Consider the following 17,866-nt stretch of genomic DNA (forward strand, 5'->3'; position numbering starts at 1 on the left):
TAGCAGAGATCTTGCCTTCTCACCCTCCTGCTATCAGAAAGTTTGGCTGCAAAGCTGCATTGGTGAGAGCTGGAAAACGTGGGAGAAATTCTTGCTTAAACTGAGCTGGTTTGGGCGGGGATAGTTCAGAGTTGGAAGAGCTGGGGGGGGGGGGGGTTTGACGCTAGCAAACTCCATGAATATTTACACTTCTTACCTCCCAAAAAGAAACACTTTGGGATCCTTTTCCAGCAAGTTCCGTGACTGGGAACCCCCGGGGCGAGGCTCTCTCCGGCGCAACTGGCTGCTCCCCTTTGCTAACGCTGCCCTTTCCCTCCGCCCTGGGCTCGGTGTCGGGGCCGAGGCGAGGGGAGAGTAAAGCTCACACCGCTCAGGAGCTCTCTCGCCAGTGCCTCGTGCTCCGCCACAGCACCAGGTCTCTGCCTCCCAGGGATGCCCGATGCTGCCTTTCCCAAGCCCTACAGTGCATGACCCGCACAGACGATGTGAGCCACGGGCAAGCAAACGCTTGCTCTGAAGCCATCCCTACCTCTTCTCCGCACTGGGATAGGAGCAGGCTGCTGCTTCCTGGGTCTCTCCTCCCGGGCCAGCCTCATTCCGCTCGTCCCCCCGATGCCAAGAGCTCTTTGGGACGGGGGAGGGACAGGTAGCTGGCCTGAACTGCGCCCTACCACTCAGTCTAACTTCCCAGCCACCTGCAGGGCTGCGTCCCACAAGGTGTGTGTGGGGAGGGAGTTGTTTGGGGAGCGGAATAATTCCATGAGGCAATGCACCCAGAGTAGTACAGAGCAGACCGGTAATTCCCTGGGCCGAAGTGCTGTGTGCAGGACTAACGTGGGGAAATAAGGACCGGCAGGGGCCTTGGCATGTGCCCCAGAACCGGGAAGTTGCTACTCGGAGCCACCACGTGTAGGAGGGAGGGGCAGGAGTAAGGGTGGGGCTGGCTCAGAGAAGGGGGCTGGGCTAGAAGAAGAGAAGAAGTAAGGGAGGGGCAGGGAGAGGTCCCTAGCCGGCCTTTTCTGCACTAAATTGCAATACAAGAGTCGCAAGTATGGAGAATGGGCACTTTCTAATCACTTGGATCACACACTTAAATAGGGGTTTTCCATCAGCGGCTAACTCAGGTCGCTTTATCAAGCTGTCCTGCACCGCGAAACACACCCAAATGACCACCATATCATCCCTTTCCAGGGCTCTAACTTAACCATGTTCTCCGTCAGAGCTGCTCCGGGTAAACGGTGAGACTGGCGCATCATTTGTCTAAAGGCTGGGCAGGTTCTTTGTAACGTAGCCACTTGAGCAACAGTTCTCAGGTGAACCCAGCGCCCTCATCTTTCGAGGTGCACAGTCGCGTTTTGTACCGTCCGCTGTAGTCTGTTGGACGCTTTTGTATTACAAGTCAGGACATCAGACCAAACCTACTACTGTGAGCAATGCAGTCTTGGTGTAGCCCTGTCGGTCCTAGGATATTAGAGAGATGATGGGTGAGGTAATAGCTTATTGGACCAACTTCAGTTGCGGGAAGACACAATCTTTCCAGAAGAGTTCTTGGTAAGCTCGAAAGCTTGTCTCTCTCACCAACAGATCTTGGTCCCATAAAATATGTCACCTCACCCACCTTGTCTTTCTACCTGTGAGTAAAACAGGAAGCTAATATTAAATATTTAGTGCCGGCTATTATTGTATGACAGAAACAAAAAACTATTTAGCCCAGGACCAAGCAAAGGAAATTGGGCCTTTTACTGGACAGGGATGTAGGACGAGCAAATGATTTCCGCGTGTTTTTCAATTCTTTGTCAGGAAGCTATCCCCAGACTTTGCATACGGCTCCGGCCCGGGAAGACAGAAGGGAGTTCCTGCTTGTCTGACAGTATAATCCCATCGGGATTTCCTCCAACTCCTTTAGGATTCTCTAAAGTGAGGAAACTACACACCGCCTTAACACCCACAGAAAAATGATTTAAAGCCCCCCAAAGAAGCGCTAATGTAGGACAGAAACGAGAGCTCCGCTCTTTGCTGTGATACACTTGTACTATGGAAACCATTTGGGGGCTGGTTTGTTTAATGATAGGAAACCACTGGAAGCACCAATGCTTTTTTTGATAATTTGGATTAAATTGGTGGGTTGTCTGCACAACATTATTCAGATGACTTTTCCAAACCACTCCAGAGGCAGCCGAAAGACATTTTAACACGTTAATGTAACTATTATCCTGCTAACCTTAATTACATAAATTGATACACAAAAGACTTTGCAGTATTACACACAAAGGCTACAATAAAAAAAAGCTAAAGCAATCTTGCCATATAAACTCTGAAACCCTTTGGCTATAAAATGTTTCCTAGGAAAACGTTTTAGGCAGGTTTTAGAAAATATCATACCACATCCTCTTTTCATCTATGAGGCACCATTAGGGATACTGACTACAAAAACAAGGGAGAGAACATTTTCCAAAAATGCAAATGCTCAGGGTTTCTTAAATGAAAAATATTTTGACTCATTACACTTTCCCCAATTTTATTACCTAAAGGAACTTGACAGAGGTTTTAAAGACCCGAGTGCCATATTATTTCCATTTGCCTATTTTTTAAGCCAGAGTCAAATTAAGTATTATTCTTATAAAACTGAAATTCTGATAAACTAATTTCAAAGTGGCCTTTAAATATACATAGGGACAAACGATCCTTCATCATTGTGCGATGCATTATAGATTTGTAACTGTTGCATTTTCTAAGAAGCAGAAAGAAACATGTACGCTCTATAAAGGTATAAACACAAAAATGGAAGAATGTCACTGATTATTTAATATTAACAGTACCAGAAGTGACGTAAACCCGTCAGCTAAAACTTTTTTCATTCAATAAATCGCAAAAGTGTCTTAAATTCATAACTTGGCACTTATTGAAAATTGTGACGTCAAAAAAGCATTAACAAAGGTGAAGCAAACCTGAGTGAAACAAAATATATTGTACTGACAACAAATGTAATGAAATAACAGCATCTTTTTTCGGGTTTTTTAAATAACTTAAAATACACTAGAAAAAATACGGTGAATATAAATAATTTTGTTTTCATGGAGAACAAATAGTTACAAAGCCCGTTCATACCGAAGTTCACTTAGAAGAGCTTTCCCTCTTTCTTGGCAGAAAAGTACTAAAGTCATGAGGGTTTGATGGCAAACTGGGATACAAATCACCAAGATACCCCAGATTAAATATCTATATGCCTTTCAAATTTAAAAAAAATCACAAGATTACGTGAATAGATACACCTTTATGAGATAAAATGTAAATGTTTGACAGTCAACTATCAATTCACAAGTTATAGCCAAAATAAACTTTGTTCGTGTGTATCAACATATTTTACATGTACCTAGTACCTATTATTGGAATTTAACATTGTGTGGTTGGGGAATTAAATACAGTTTTTGTCCTGAGGACATCAGAGAGCCTGCAAAAGAGAAATACTCCTCTGGTTTCATGCTTTCTGATCCCCCCCTATTTCAGGAGTGGGGGAACAAACAGCCAACAAAGATATGAATGAAAAAGATAGTGGTTGATCTCGCTCGCTCTCTCTCTCTCTCTCTGTTTCTCTCCTCCAAGGTTAAAAATATCAGCCACATTTGTTTGTCTGTTTTGTTTTTCTACTAAAGATGAGGGTGAAGTGCAAGTGAATCAAAGGGACGCCATCAATGAAATACAAATACATGCAACCCGGAATTCTGCTGGAAGAAATATCCCGGACAGTTTCCCATTAGAAATTCTCAGAGAAATCATTGTCTCTTCTTCTTTCTTTTCTTCTTCTCGCTATTTCCAGACGTGGTTGTTAAACTCAAGTATCTGATGCAACGTGAAAGGAGGCCCGCCTCTCTTATCAAATTTCTTGTATTAAAGTGAACTTCGCAGAAAAAGGTCAGTTTCAAAACCTGTGAACTTCCCAGCTGCGTGTCTATTTCATCTAATTCTTTAAATAAGTATATATCTTCCTTCAGTTTCTCGTCTCTCTCTCTTTTTTTTCTCCATTAAAAAAAAACTTTAAAGTTGTTTCTTTTTGTCTCCCCTCTCACATCTCGATTTCCTTTAATAATATTTTATTTCTCTTCATATTTCTTAACCTATGAAATACCTCACAGTGGTTTTGTTCCTTTCCTTTGTTTATTTTTGTTCTTTAAATTGATTTTAGAAATCTGGTCTCTCGCTTTCACACACATACACACACACATACACGCTCTGGGTGTGTGTGTTTTGTTTTAATGTCTCTGTTCTTTCCAGCCTGGTTCTCTGTGTGTTTTGCATTAAGTCATAAATAGGACTCGACCCACGGAAGTCATTAGCCTTTCGCTTGTGTTTGCCGTGATGTGTTGTGTTGTGATCCTCTGGACTGTGTGATTGCAGAGTCCCCAAGAGGTGGTCGTGGAGGGGGGAGGGGCGGAGGAGGAGTCACAGCCCTAAAGCAGCCGCGTGCTTTTTGGCTTTCAGTCTGAGGTCAGCGATGCTGGAGTTCTTGCTGGTGGTCTTGGCCGCCGCCGCTGCTGCCACCACCGAAGCTGCTGAGGCGGATTCCGCGGCCAGTGTGGCCAATGGCAGGCCGAAGGGCGGCGCAGGGAACATCATGTAGGGGGCGTGAGCGGCCAGGTGTGGGTGGAGGTGGTGATGTGCGTGTGCCACGGCGCTGTCCAACTGCAGCTGGGCCTGAACCTGAAAGGACAAGGGCGTCACGTTGCAATGACTATCCTAAAGGTGTAACAAGAATAAAAACAAAGCATTAACACACCTAAACGGGGCTGGGAGTGTAGTCTGCCTGTCTGTGTCTGTGTGACACTCTGCCTGCCTGTGGCAATCTGCCTGTGACACTCTGCCTACCTGTGTCAGTCTGCCTGTGTGACACTCTGCCTGCCTGTGTCAGTCTGCCTGTGTGGCAGTCTGCCTGTGTGACAGTCTGCCTGTCTGTGTGACAGTCTGCCTGTCTGTGTCATTCTGCCTGTGTCTGTGTGACAGTCTGCTTGCCTGTGTCAGTCTGCCTGTGTCTGTTTGACAATCTGCCTGTGCGTGACTGTCTGCCTACCTGTGTGACTGTCTGCCTGTGTCTGAGTGACAGCCTGTGTGGCAGTCTGCCTGTCTGTGTGACAGTCTGTCTGTGAGTGTGCCTTGCAGTGAGTGCCTGTGTGTGAAAGGGAAGGAAACTGTGTTCTTGCCCTAGAGTTTTTTAATTTTTTTAATTATAGTAAAAACATGTCAAAGTTACTGTAAAAAGTAACAGAGGGTCCTTTTTACAGATTCAGACTAACAGGGCTACCCCTCTGATACTCAAAGTTACTGCTGTCTCGCCCAGCCTTTATCACAGGCTGATAACAGCAATCTGGAAGAAGTCAGGAGGGCAGGCAGACCGTTTTACATGGATGCAAACATTCATTATGAATAATAATCCCCCTAACGATTATTATTTTATTATCATTAGCCCACCGCTGGCTTGAGATGAGGGAGTGGTTTTCCCTTGTTGGAGTGGAGGAAGAGGTGTGCGTGTCTGGATGGCAGTGGCGGTGTCCGGTGGGATTTGGCTCCGCAGTTATGTAGTTAGCTATTTTTGCTGGTTTTCCTTATATAAAAAGAGAACTCCGAACCAGTTTTACTCTCTGTGAGGAGTAAAACCGATGTGTTAGAACAGTTCTCCTTTAGAAACACTTTCATTCATCAGTTTTGCATCAGAATCGGCAAACTTTGACTGAAAGGACATTCCCATGTAACCCTCTGAGTGCAATCTTTTCGTGCATTTTTAAAGAGCCAGATACTGCCCTCCATCCCCAGCGGAGCTTTCATTGATGACAGAGAGTTGGGCAGGCAGATCTGGGGAAGTGTGTGGCTTTTTAAAAAGTGAATTGTTCCCTCTATATAATCACGGTATAAATATTGAATAGATGCTGTCAACAGTCATTTAATATAGGGAGAAAAGGCCTTATCCTAAAATCGGGGTCACTCATTTGCACTTTATGGTTACAAGTAGGCTTTACTGTACTTGCCTGCTGAAATGGCATCCTCAAAGCGCCTACATTGACATATGGTGCAACTCTGCAAGCTTCAAATTGACTGGCTGCTCCTATAAGAACCCCTGCAATAATCAGCAAAATAAATACATAAATATCGGCTTAGCCTTACTTTGCAATAAGTGATTCTTTGAATTCCAGAAACGTATAGGTGTGCAAACTACAGTCTTTTGCTTCCAACATTTCTTTCTTTCTGCCAATACATTGATACAAGTTTAATGCCATTTATAATCAATAATAGTTTTGATATAATATAGGTAGCCTTCATATTAGAACATATATCCTACAAATCTGGAGCCCTAGGTGTTTCTCAGCAGGAACTCTCCTTCTTAACTGGTATTATCGATACTGTATAAGTCTTTTCAACCGAAGCCTCTTTTATGATATCATAAAGCATACCTTTATGAAGTTGATTTTCTTGTTTTCTACATTTAGCTCTTCTGTTTTGAAACCAGACCTGAAGAAACAGAAAAATAACCTAGATACTATAATAGAAAACCAACATTAAAAGAGAATCAAAACAAAAGAACACAGTAGTGTTGATACCGTTTTTGCAAACAGATTGTTTTGTTTGTATTGGAGGGCAGCCCCGATTTACAAGTTTAGAAACTAAGAGGCATCACGAAAATAATAAAAATGTAGAAAATAGACATTTGCAGCCCATACTAGTTCTCGATAAATTACTTTCTTAGCCCTGGTTTCATCTTTCCACATTAGAGTCCCAAATGACCTAAATCACTCCCTGATATCTAATACTAACTTGTGATAATGGGTTTAGATGTTTGCGCTGTAAGACCTGAGAAGAATGTGCTCATTAATAGCCTGTAATATTAATTAGCTTTATCTTCAAGGAAAACTAAACACCAAAGCATTTAATGACTCACTTTTGGGGGGTAATTACTGTCATAAAAGCTTCACTACAAAGAAGTTTAGAATTTCTCTGTTCCTCTGTGCAGTGGAGTGTAACACAGAAGCGGAATAATTGTCTCATTATTATGATAATCTAATATGCTTCTATAGAAAAGTCTGCACGTTAGGCAAGAAGATACTTTTACTGTTGGATATAGAGCTATTAAAACAAATTAAATAATAAAGTTCGACTTCCTTAAAGAGAAGGAGAGAGGGTCTTTTAAACATTTCACTTTATCAGAGAAACCTCTGCATCTCAGAAGCCACAGCTACCAAATAATCTTTCTCCAAGGCAAAATAAAACCCCAAATAATCTTTTCTTGGGGTCTTACTTTGAATCAACTATAAATGTGAACACACACAAACCCCAGCCTAGAATTTATTTGAGTCAAGTTAAATCGGCCCAGCACCCACGCCCACTTCCAGACTCTCATTTAAAAGGTACATTCCATAATTTACAAATTAGTGGAGAAGCAAAGTAAAATATTATTGCAAAGCGTTTTCCGGAACGATGTAAAGGGAATGGGTTTAATCTATGTAAATCTCTAAAGGTTATTATGCACCCTGCGATTTGACATAATAGTAGTGTGGATTAGGTGCTACAGTGGTATTCTTTGTCGAGCAAACATCCACCAGACGGAATCATCTCCTTTAAATTTTTCATAGGGAAGTTGGGTCTTTTATCGTTTGGGGTTTTTTGAAGATTTGTTCAGCATAATTAGGTGACTGCCTCCGCGGAAAACAGAAAAGTAGAGAAGAGTAAAAGGGAAGGCTCGTTTGGTGAGGCTGTGATGCCAAAGGCTGCTTATTATTACTTTTTTGGTTCAACGTGACCGCTCTGTTTATGTCCTTATCCTATTACAAGATGCAGGGAAACCCCATAAGAATTGTGTGCATAGTTTGGTGCAGATGGTGGCCTATAAGCACAAAGATTGAGGGGGAGTATCTGTTACAGCAGTACTTTCCAACAGCTGCAGATGTTGGGGCCTAAAACTGCTCCATGTGTTCCAACAAATAATGACCATCATTTTCTCTTATTTTATTATTAGAAGGGAAATACACTGAAACAGCTACATTTGTTCTCATTCTAGAAGTTACCTTCGGCTCTCTATCTGGGGAAAGCCCCAGACCGCTTGCCCTCTAGTTATTGCAGTTAGGTGAAACTAACTGGAGAGAGCTCAAGATCTGATTTTCAAAACTTCCAGAGAGAAGCTTGAAAGTAAACGTCCAGGTAACTGGTTTGGCTTCTATATAAAGAAAAGCGAATAAAATAGGCGGATATTTTTGTTATAGATTATATTTTTTAATAATGCTGAACAAAGCCAGTTCAGCAAAACTTGTTCACCCTTTCTGTGGCTTCGCCTAAGATTTAAGAACCACCGGTAAAAACTGACCGTAAAATTTCCTCACTTAGCAGTTGCTAATTTAGTTTATAGTCAGTACATCTATAAACTTAATTGGTACATCCGCATGGTAAACCCCAAGACAGGAGCAGACTAGGAAAAACACAGTTCACGTGAACAAAACATCCGTTGTAATTCTTACAGTCAGCCAAAAATGAAACGTTGTTTAAAATCCTTATAAGTAAGAGGCCCTAAGCTTAGGAGGACATAAACATCATAAAGCACGGAGCAGTGGTTCACGCATATGCTGGGTGCAATTCGGCACAGGAGTATCTTTTGTGGCCAGGGACAGAATCTAAATGGACATTATAGAATTTGTGAGTTAAAAGCCTTTCATCAGGTACGGCAAGTCCATAGGCAATGCTGTATTCCAACTAAATTACGCACAGAGCCCCACATGTTGCAATAATCTTTTCTACCCTACCTGCACTCTGGCCTCCGACAGTCCCAGTCTCTGGCTCAGCTCCTCTCGCATGAAGGCGTCCGGATAGTGGGTCTCATCGAAAAGCCTCTCCAGCTCGTTCAGCTGCTCCAGAGTGAAATTGGTCCGGCTTCTCCTCTGCTTGATTTTAGTCTGCCCTTCGTCCTCCATCACTTTCGCATCCTCTTTGCGATCCTTCAGCTCTGGGGAGACTGAGCGTGAAACAAAACAATCAGACCAACCCTTCACCGGAATTGCCAGCGCGGGCGTGGGATTTGGCCACTCCAGTTTTTATTCTTAACTTTAGGAGGAAAATGTGCGTGGCTTGAGGAAAAGAAAGGAGAGCAGAGTCAATGGAAATGCTAAAGATCACGTCTCAAAACAGATTATGGCCAGCTACATTTTAAAAGAACATTTGTTTTCATTCGGAGTGAGATTTTGGGTCAGCGCTGGGTTTCCTATTAGCATTGCTGGTCCTCTGGCAGAAAAGGCGACAACAAAACACTTTTCACGTAAAGGCCTTATTTCCAAATGTATTTAGATTAAGGATTGACCTGTGTGGGTGAGTCAAACCAGGCCATTGATTTACATCTACATTTTCGAGCCCCTCAGCATAATTTCAGTAAATCATTGCAGAGTCAAACTGTGACCCTTTTAAACCATCAGAGCTGTCAAGCAAACTCTCTCTCTCTCTGCAAACTTGCTGGCTTTATTTGCGAATCATTATTTTAATCTAGACCCATCGAGGCGCACGCAGGAGACAAATAGCAGGGAAATGCCATGCCCACCAAAATATAGCATTGCCCCGCTCAGGAACTGAGGCCGAGTTAAGGTCGGCCCTATTAACTTCAGTGTCATTTTGTGGGAACCTCTTGCCAGTCTTTAGAGTGGTAGCCGTGTTAGTCTGTATCAGCAAAAACACCGAGGAGTCCTTGTGGCACCTTAGAGACTAACAGATTTATTTAGGCATAAGCTTTCCTGGGCTAGAACCCACTTCCTCAGATGCCTGTCTGTCTTCGGACAGTGGCAAGAGACACGCCATGTTTGAATTACCCTTGGTACAAATGTAAAGCCTCATACCATTACCTGTCATTATTTATTGAAAATCAAAATAAAAAAAGCAAGTTGCGATCTCTTGGTGAATTAGTACCTTAAATATCACAGCAACAGGTTTAAATGGTAAATCTGGCATCCGGACTGTCTCTGGATTGTTTAATGCCTTTCATGCTCTCAGCACCTCCAGTGTTTAATAAAACATGCATTTGTCTTTTCTGAATTTACATATGCTGAGGGTTCCTGGTGTTTTTATTGGTATTGTTTAATTTTCTGGTGACGGCACTTTCACTTAGCTACGCATATAAATTACAATATCACTGAGTGACGCTATTTGTATCGTTCATTCATATTTGCAGGGCTTCCTAACAACCAGTTGTGTCTGTAATTGTACTTCTTCCGAATCCCTGCTTCCTGATGCAGTGCTTTGGGATGGGATTTTATTTGCGCATCTGAAGTCCAGGATTTGTTTACTGCGCTCGCAGCTCTGTATAACCCTACGATCACTATCAGAATTTGTTTATAAAATCATTTCCGGAAGATGTTCTCAATCGAGTTCCGATCTGGAGAGAAATACTTCTTTGAACAAAAGGTCTGAAGTAAACAGTCCCTAGATATTACATCCTCATTTTAAAACCAAACGCAGCCATTCAAATGTTGCTGACATCTATAGTGCTCTTTGAATAAGCAAACGGGATGTCATTTGTGCTTTTTATAACATTATTTCCTTCACTCAGTCTCTCTATCTCTGCATATATACATACACATGTAGGCAGACAGATAAATCCAAACAGAAAGTGTAAGAAAAGGGTCTCCTGGTATAACACATGCTTGCATTGTAACTATTAGGGTTTTTTAAACAAATTTTCATTGTACCTAGCATTTATATCCAGTTATGCAATCGGCTGTCTTTTAAAATAAATGTACGACATTGTATAAAACATTCCTATTTAATGCCACTTGTTTTAATGCATGTTTTAAAAATAATCTAACATGAAAATATATCCTTATCAATATCTGGTCAATAAGGTATAAACATCAAATATACTTAATATAGATACTCACAGCATTTCAAACTTTCAACTATACTATGGGGCTTTTTAAGCTTTTTAAATATAAATGGATTAATATATGTAATGTAGCTTTGGTTCCTACCACAATAACTTCCCGTTATGTTCTAATCAGGAACAGATCATGTTATAAACAAGTTAATTGCATGCTTAAATATTTTAATCTAAACTTCTGGGCATGCCATATATTTTCCTTAATTGGAAAAACATGGAAAGACACCCATTAATGTATATCAGACTCTCCAAATTAATGGTATTATTGTTTAAATCCCTGGAATCGTTAATGTGACAGTCAAGTTTAAATCTGCCACATTGTCTTATGCAAATACAACATATATTAATATGTACTGCAAAATGTAATTAGTTTTAGCATTGCAGCCTACTAACCTATACGCCAGAACAAGTAACCCGATTCTATGGTGTGATTTACACACTCATTGTTGGAGAAACCATAACAAAAGTTCATCGAGAAATAAAGCCTGATAGTCACCGTCAGCCTGGTCTGAAGCAACCCCCGATGGATCAAGTGAAGGACAGAGACAGGAAAAAGCTGTTTCTATAATCACAAAAGTCCTCTACGCAATGGCTCTTTCCAAAATCTAAACATTGGGTTGTCAGTTCCCACCCGGGTAGAGGCTACAGCTCTGAGCCCTGATCAGGGAGGACACACTCATTCGCTTGTAACTTTCACCCCCGCTGCAGAGCCCGGTGCCCAGGCCAGGCAAGCGCCTGCAAGACTGAGAGCTACATTTGGGGTTCTTTGAGCAAAAATTGAGGGAAAACAAAACCTTCCCCTCCTCCCGTTTCTCCCCCAAACAACCGTCTGGTTATTGAACTCAGTCCCTTAGCCTGTCCCACGTTACCGGGGGGATGGGTGGGAGAGAAGGGGGCCGCGGGGTGCATGGGGTTTGCCTTTACCCTCGCTGAGTTTGGGAGTGCCCGTGTCCCTGGCTCTCTCGGCGGCGCCCATGTCCAGCTCTCTGACTGGAGACCGCGCTCCGCCTCCTCCACCGCCGCCGCCTACTCCTCCTGCTCGGACCGCTGGGCTGCTCACGTCTTCCCGGCTGGGCTCGCTGGAGCCGCCTGACTCCTTGCCTCCTCTGACAGGTCCACTCTCCAGAACCTCCCTGTATGTGATCAGCTCCTTTTTCTCTTTCACTTTCTGATCAAACGACTTGGAGACAAAAGCTGTAAGTTCTTCCATCGCCGATTCTCAGGGCTCCTTCCCCTTGTTTCTTCCTCTTACTGTTCCAAACCCCCCAATAACACATCAATGGAGTGGGAAGGGGAGGGGGGCAGCTGCAATGGGGCTGGAGTTAAATGGGAGCTGATGTTTCCCAACTGGAGCGATCTTGTTAAATGTTAAGATCTTTGACAATTCTTCCTGCTAAGAGTTCAGATCTGATAGTGATGTTGCTATTGAAGTCGCACTATTTATACTTTGCAAAGCCTGCCCCTTGTTCTGAGCAAATTACCTCCCCTTGGAACTATGAATGAACCCGCTTCTCCTGTATCAGTCCAGCACCACCAAGGAGAAAGAGCGAGGCAGAAAGATCGCTAGTCCTCCAGGTTTCAGATCATTGTGGCCAGGGCTTGCTATCGGCCATTAATCCAGGATTGACAAGAATCCCTAATTAATTTAATTAGGCGTGGATCTTGCGCTAGTGTCCTGAGTTAGTTAAACACAGGGGAGATGGGCAGGATCTGCAGGGGAGTGGCCAAAATGAAAAATGACAAGTCGGCTTGGAGAGAGGACAAGGAATGGGGGAGCGCTTCCTACAAATGTCGTGTATACACAGCACACAGTACTAGCCATGCAGGTATTACTGTCCGAGGGAAGAAACAGCTCTACCAAGAGATTAGTGCTGTTTTGGTCGGTTACAATTAACAAGAGAAAGAGAGAGAGACAGAGATGTGTGTTAATTTGAAAGGTTGTGCGGTTGGTTTGTCAAGATATTTCCCAAACAGATGTTTACTGACACGCCAAATTTAAAAGTGTGTCTGAGTAGCTGGAACGGGTGATACGCAATGTACGTTCTTGTACCCACGAAGTAATGTTGCCCCATGCTGTTTCTTTGTATCACATTATTATTACATTTGCGTCAACAAACCTCCCCAGAGGAACACAGTTAGTTACTTTTGTGTTAAGAATCCGATGCTTTTGTTCTAAATTTGTTTGCAGTTCGAATGTGTTATATTTATCCCCCAGGACTGAGACGAGATACATACATACATACAGTTACTTTTACAGGTTTTGTTTTAGTAATTAAGTCAACACTGAAAATAGACATACATTTTGGGAAAACTCTCCCGGATAGTGTATATTGCTAATATTAGTTCATTTTTGAAGACAGTTTTTCATAATATGTGAAGAAATACTATATTTAGTATTATTTTTTAAATTATTTGTGTAAAGCAAATGGAAATGTGCAAGTTACAGGGGACTTGATGATTCTATGTAAACATTAACACATTACGTGACAGGAAAGCTTGAAAAGTTAGTCCTAAAATATTATCAGAAACACACAAAATAAAAAAAAATGTAGTTAAGAATGACATATGCAACCCTGTCATTAACATTTTTATATGACAAATAGAAGGATCAGATTAGACCGTATTACAGTATTTATTGCTAATACTGCTTTGCTATTGTTGTTTAAATCCTATTTAGACAGTAATTTCATTGACAGGCTATTTAGGATGCAGCTATTTTACACTTTTAGTAGAGTTCTAATAAATTATTCAAAATTTTTTAACTCTTGCTTATGTATTGATTTTTCATTTGACCTCTTGAAAGACGACTTTACATAAGAGTGTTTATTTACTATAATAGGTACCGTATTTATAATTTAATTAGCATTTATCAGATCCAGTTATCTGTGTATTAGATACAATAGTCAATAAATTACTTTTACTAAGTTTTAGCATTTAGAATACAAAACTAATCAAGACATCATTTTGCCTATTGAAATACAGAGTACTTTTAGGTTAGTCTGTTCAGACTGACAGTTTTGATATTGTAAAGTACTGGTCTTCAAAGGAGCAACGGAAACATCAGTATGTGTTATCGATTTTTGAGATTGTTTGGGAAGATTGTTATCACTGGCCCAATTAAATGAATTCACAATTATTCTGAACTACAGAAATATTACAAGACGTTACTGTTAAAATAACAAAGTGAGACGAAAAGAGAATACGTTCAAAATACTGAACTTTACATGTTAATCCGTGGGAACACATTTCTTTTTGTTTCACATAGTTTATTCCACTTCCCGCCGTGGCAACACAGATTCTAATAAATACATATAAAACTGAAGTAAAACTCAGAATATTTTAAATACCAAACAGTCTCAAAACTTAAAAGTGAAATAAGTGTCAACTATTCGGTCTACAACATACAATTTGTGTTTTTTTGAAATAATGTGGACAAATCAAAGTTGTCTGTACATGAATGTATGCCTGAAGGGTTCATTTAAAACGTTACATGTTTGAGCCAGGAATTCTGAGTTGATGGTTAGTATTATAAACAAGCTAAGCAAATATTAAACTGCTATGCAAATATTTAAATTATTACAAAAACTATTCGCATAGAAAGCGTTTACCTCCCTTATTCTTCCCAAATATGTGTACTCAGGGTGTTCTGTATTCTTTCTGTGGGGGAGAAAACAATGAAAAAAGAAACAACGTATTTTTTATATTACAGCCAAAGTCTGCAATTCCCACCCGCCATCTAATCAAGTTTTAAAAAAAGTTAAGTAGGGGATCATTTGAAACACATTTCCCTTATAAATTGGAGACTTGGGCATCTTTTTAACAGGACTAATTAACTGAACTGTTTTATTTAATCTCAGCTGTCTGCGAATAACTGAAGATCGTGTATAGCAGGCAGTTTTAAAACTCAGCCCCCTCTCCCACTTACCCACCACCCAGAAGCGACCCAAAGCACACAGCGGCTACTTTACTCCACCACTTCAAGTGCTTTTCCTTTATGGCAGAGGGGAAATAGATCTCTCTGCCAGGGAAAAAAATATGTCAATGTAGTATGTATTCCAGGAAATACTGAGCCTCTTTAATTACTTTTGGCTTAAATGAAAAACTATAAATTTTATTTCTCCCCCCACCCTCCTTCCAACAGCCCCCTTCGCCTCCTCCCTCAAACACCACGAGTCAAAATAGTCTCTTAAATGAAAAACTAATTTGCACCCAACCTCAGAAGCCCATCACCAGCTCCAGAGGAAGGAGAAACACGGCGTTTTAAAGGAATTTGCAAATAAATCATTGCGATTTTAATCATAGTGCACCCATAGAGACAGAGCCCAGTGATTTATTCCAGCATTTTTGGCTAAAGAAGGGACATTAATTTTACCACTTTAAGCTGCATTTTAAAAAGCCCGCACAGGCCCAGTGAACATTAATTAATTAATTTGTTTGTATGATTATTATTAGGATGATCGTTGCTATCCTCAGTGGAGAGAAGTGCAGGAGCTTTAATCGATGTCTTCTGCATTCCCTAGCCCTGCTGCCCGCCTGGCTGAATGGATGAGCTCCGGGATGGCTTGGCCCTGCCTGGCTGCGGCACCCGGAAGGCGCTGAGCTCAAACCAGGGAGCCGCGCCGAGCCGAGCCGGCGGCCCTAGACTCGGCCTTTTCCGGGCTCTCGCTCGCTGGGCCGGAGGCGGGATTCAGGTAACGTGGCTGGGTCCGGGCCGCCTCGTCGCCGCTCTCTGGGTCGGCGGTGCCGGGGGCTGGTGCGTCCACGGAGACTCAGGGGAAGCGCCGGGCGCTGCCCGCTCCGCGGCCTGGGCCCTGCCGGCTGGGGAACGGGGCCGACCTGCCCCAGCGCCCCGGGCTGCCAGGCCACCTGCTCCGCCCCCCCCACCCGACCCCCGGGGAAACGAAGCCAGCACCAGTCACCCGCCCCTGAGGGAGGCCCCCATTCCTCAGCCCCTCCCCCACAAGGGGAAGCGAGGCCAACACTAGTCACTTGCCCCCTTTTTGGAGACTCCTGCCAATCTTAGGTGGGCTCTTAAGCAGGGGTGCAGGAACAGTTTGTATGGGGGAGGGAGGGAGGGGTGCTGAGAGCCATTGATTCCGAGTGTAAACCCTGTTTATAATGGAATCCACTTCAAGCCAGGGGGGTGTGGCACCCCCAGCACCCCTAGTTCCAGCACCGATGCTCTTAAGTGGAAGCAGGGTATCCTCCGCATCTTTTACCCCTACTTACGTCCCAGTGAATGGGATCATTTTTGTAAGGAAATAGAGCCTGTTCCTGTTGTATCCTGCTGTAAAGTGCTGCCCCATTTTGTATAAATTTTGCTGGCAGCATTTATCTTCTTGTCTTTTGATCAGACCACGTCAACACTACCACCCTTGAATATTTCCATTTCTCACACATTAGTTCATGTTGATCCATTTTGGTTCACATCAGGGGGGGCCAAACTGAGCCTGAGAAGGAGCCAGTATTTACCAATGTATATTGCCAAAGAGCCACAGTAATACATCAGCAGCCCCCCATCAGCTTCCCCCCGCTCCTAGTGCCTCCCACCCACTGGCAGCCCTGCCAATCAGCGCCTCCTGATCAGCTGTTTCATGCTGTGCAGGAGGCTGGTGTGGGGGTGGGAGTGGGAGTGGGGTGAGGGCATGGCAGGCTCAGAGGAGGGGGTGGAATGGGGGCAGGGCCTGTGGCAGAACCAGGGGTTGAGCAGTGAGCACCCCCGGCACATTGGAAAGTTGGCACCTGTAGCTCCAGCCCCGGAGTCCGTTCCTATACAAGGAGCTGCATATTAACTTCTGAAATGCCGCATGTGGCTCCGGAGCCACAGGTTGGCCACCCCTGGTCCACATCATCAAGTTGGGAAAGGGACACATCAATTTAAAGATTACACTTTTGACTGAAATTTTTGTTTTACTTATTACTGTTACAGGTAACCTCTTAAATCAATATAACTGAAATAAATTAGAATATGTTCTCTATTTTTTCCTGTTTGTACATTTGGCAGCACTTAGCGTATAGTCAGTTTTGCTGCTTCCTCTGTCTAGTTGGTTAGTTTCCCGTCTTGTTTGTGTGGGTCTTTTAAGGTGTCATCAGGGGAGAGGGAAATACTTGGACTAACACATTCAAAAGCAGCCTCTGATTTTATTTTTGACTTCCTCAGTTGTTGGATGCACAACTTGAGATGCCTTGACATAGATTTTTCACAAGAGCTGAGTTCCCACGGCTCCATTCAAGTTCAAACATGTAGATACTGTTGTTGAGTGTTCCATATAGTGGGTGCTCTGCCTCCACAGGAATTTCATTACTATTATTAAACAACCCTAGCTTCTTTGGATATGATCCTGCTCTCATTGACATCAGTGGCATAACGCTCATTTTCTTAACTGAAAGTGGGATAAGACCCTTTAAATGACTTGAGATACCTGGTATAGGAAAGACAATTTATAGCTACATTCTGTTTCCTTTTATGATTCTGTTTCCATCTATATTGTGCACTGTGGCTAATATTACACATCTTGTGTTTTAGATATTTTAATTCTCTGTTCAAGTTAGGTGCTTTTATGAATGTTATTTACATCTTCCAGCTATGGAAAAATATTTTGGAATGCACTAGCTGTCTAGTAAGATGTTAGATAACTAACATTAAAATAAATAAGCTTCCATATTAAGTGTACTTGTAGAACTTTTAAACTAGTTCAGCGCAATAGCACAGAGAATTTTGGCGTGTTATCTGATGAGTAAACAAGGTGTGTGGAGCTACTTTAGGAAGTCCCATAAGAAATATTAGAAATTGCAGTTTGAGATTGAGATGAATGAAAGTAACCTGTAACTTTAATGTGAAACTAGTTATTTTTTTTTACAATCTAAATCAGCGGGCAGGCCCAATCAAAGTGGTAAAGTTATTGAAACAAATGTAGATTACCTGGGACCTTCCAAGGTAAAGCAATATGAAGTAATTATTATATATGCCTTTAA

At 42.4% G+C, this 17,866-nt stretch overlaps 2 protein-coding genes across 2 annotated transcripts in view; one reads left to right on the forward strand and one right to left on the reverse strand.

The window, feature by feature from the left end:
* Positions 1-2,720: 2,720 nt before the first annotated feature.
* Positions 2,721-12,446, reverse strand: SHOX2 (short stature homeobox 2). Its single transcript, XM_034781735.1, has 5 exons — positions 11,816-12,446; positions 8,778-8,986; positions 6,441-6,498; positions 6,018-6,106; positions 2,721-4,734 (listed from the first exon to the last, which is right to left on the reverse strand). Exons 1-5 carry the CDS (start codon positions 12,099-12,101, stop codon positions 4,441-4,443), a joined length of 936 nt encoding a protein of 311 aa, XP_034637626.1. The 5' UTR covers positions 12,102-12,446; the 3' UTR covers positions 2,721-4,440.
* Positions 12,447-15,417: 2,971 nt separating this feature from the next.
* Positions 15,418-17,866, forward strand: part of RSRC1 (arginine and serine rich coiled-coil 1) — a 344,188-nt gene continuing 341,739 nt past the window's right edge. The window contains exon 1 of the mRNA XM_034781218.1: positions 15,418-15,582. Within this exon, the coding sequence (XP_034637109.1) occupies positions 15,433-15,582 (150 nt within the window). The 5' untranslated portion in view covers positions 15,418-15,432. The remainder of the gene's footprint in view (positions 15,583-17,866) is intronic.

This window comes from Trachemys scripta, chromosome 9 (assembly GCF_013100865.1).
Source record: "Trachemys scripta elegans isolate TJP31775 chromosome 9, CAS_Tse_1.0, whole genome shotgun sequence".
NCBI classification, from domain to species: Eukaryota; Metazoa; Chordata; order Testudines; family Emydidae; genus Trachemys; species Trachemys scripta.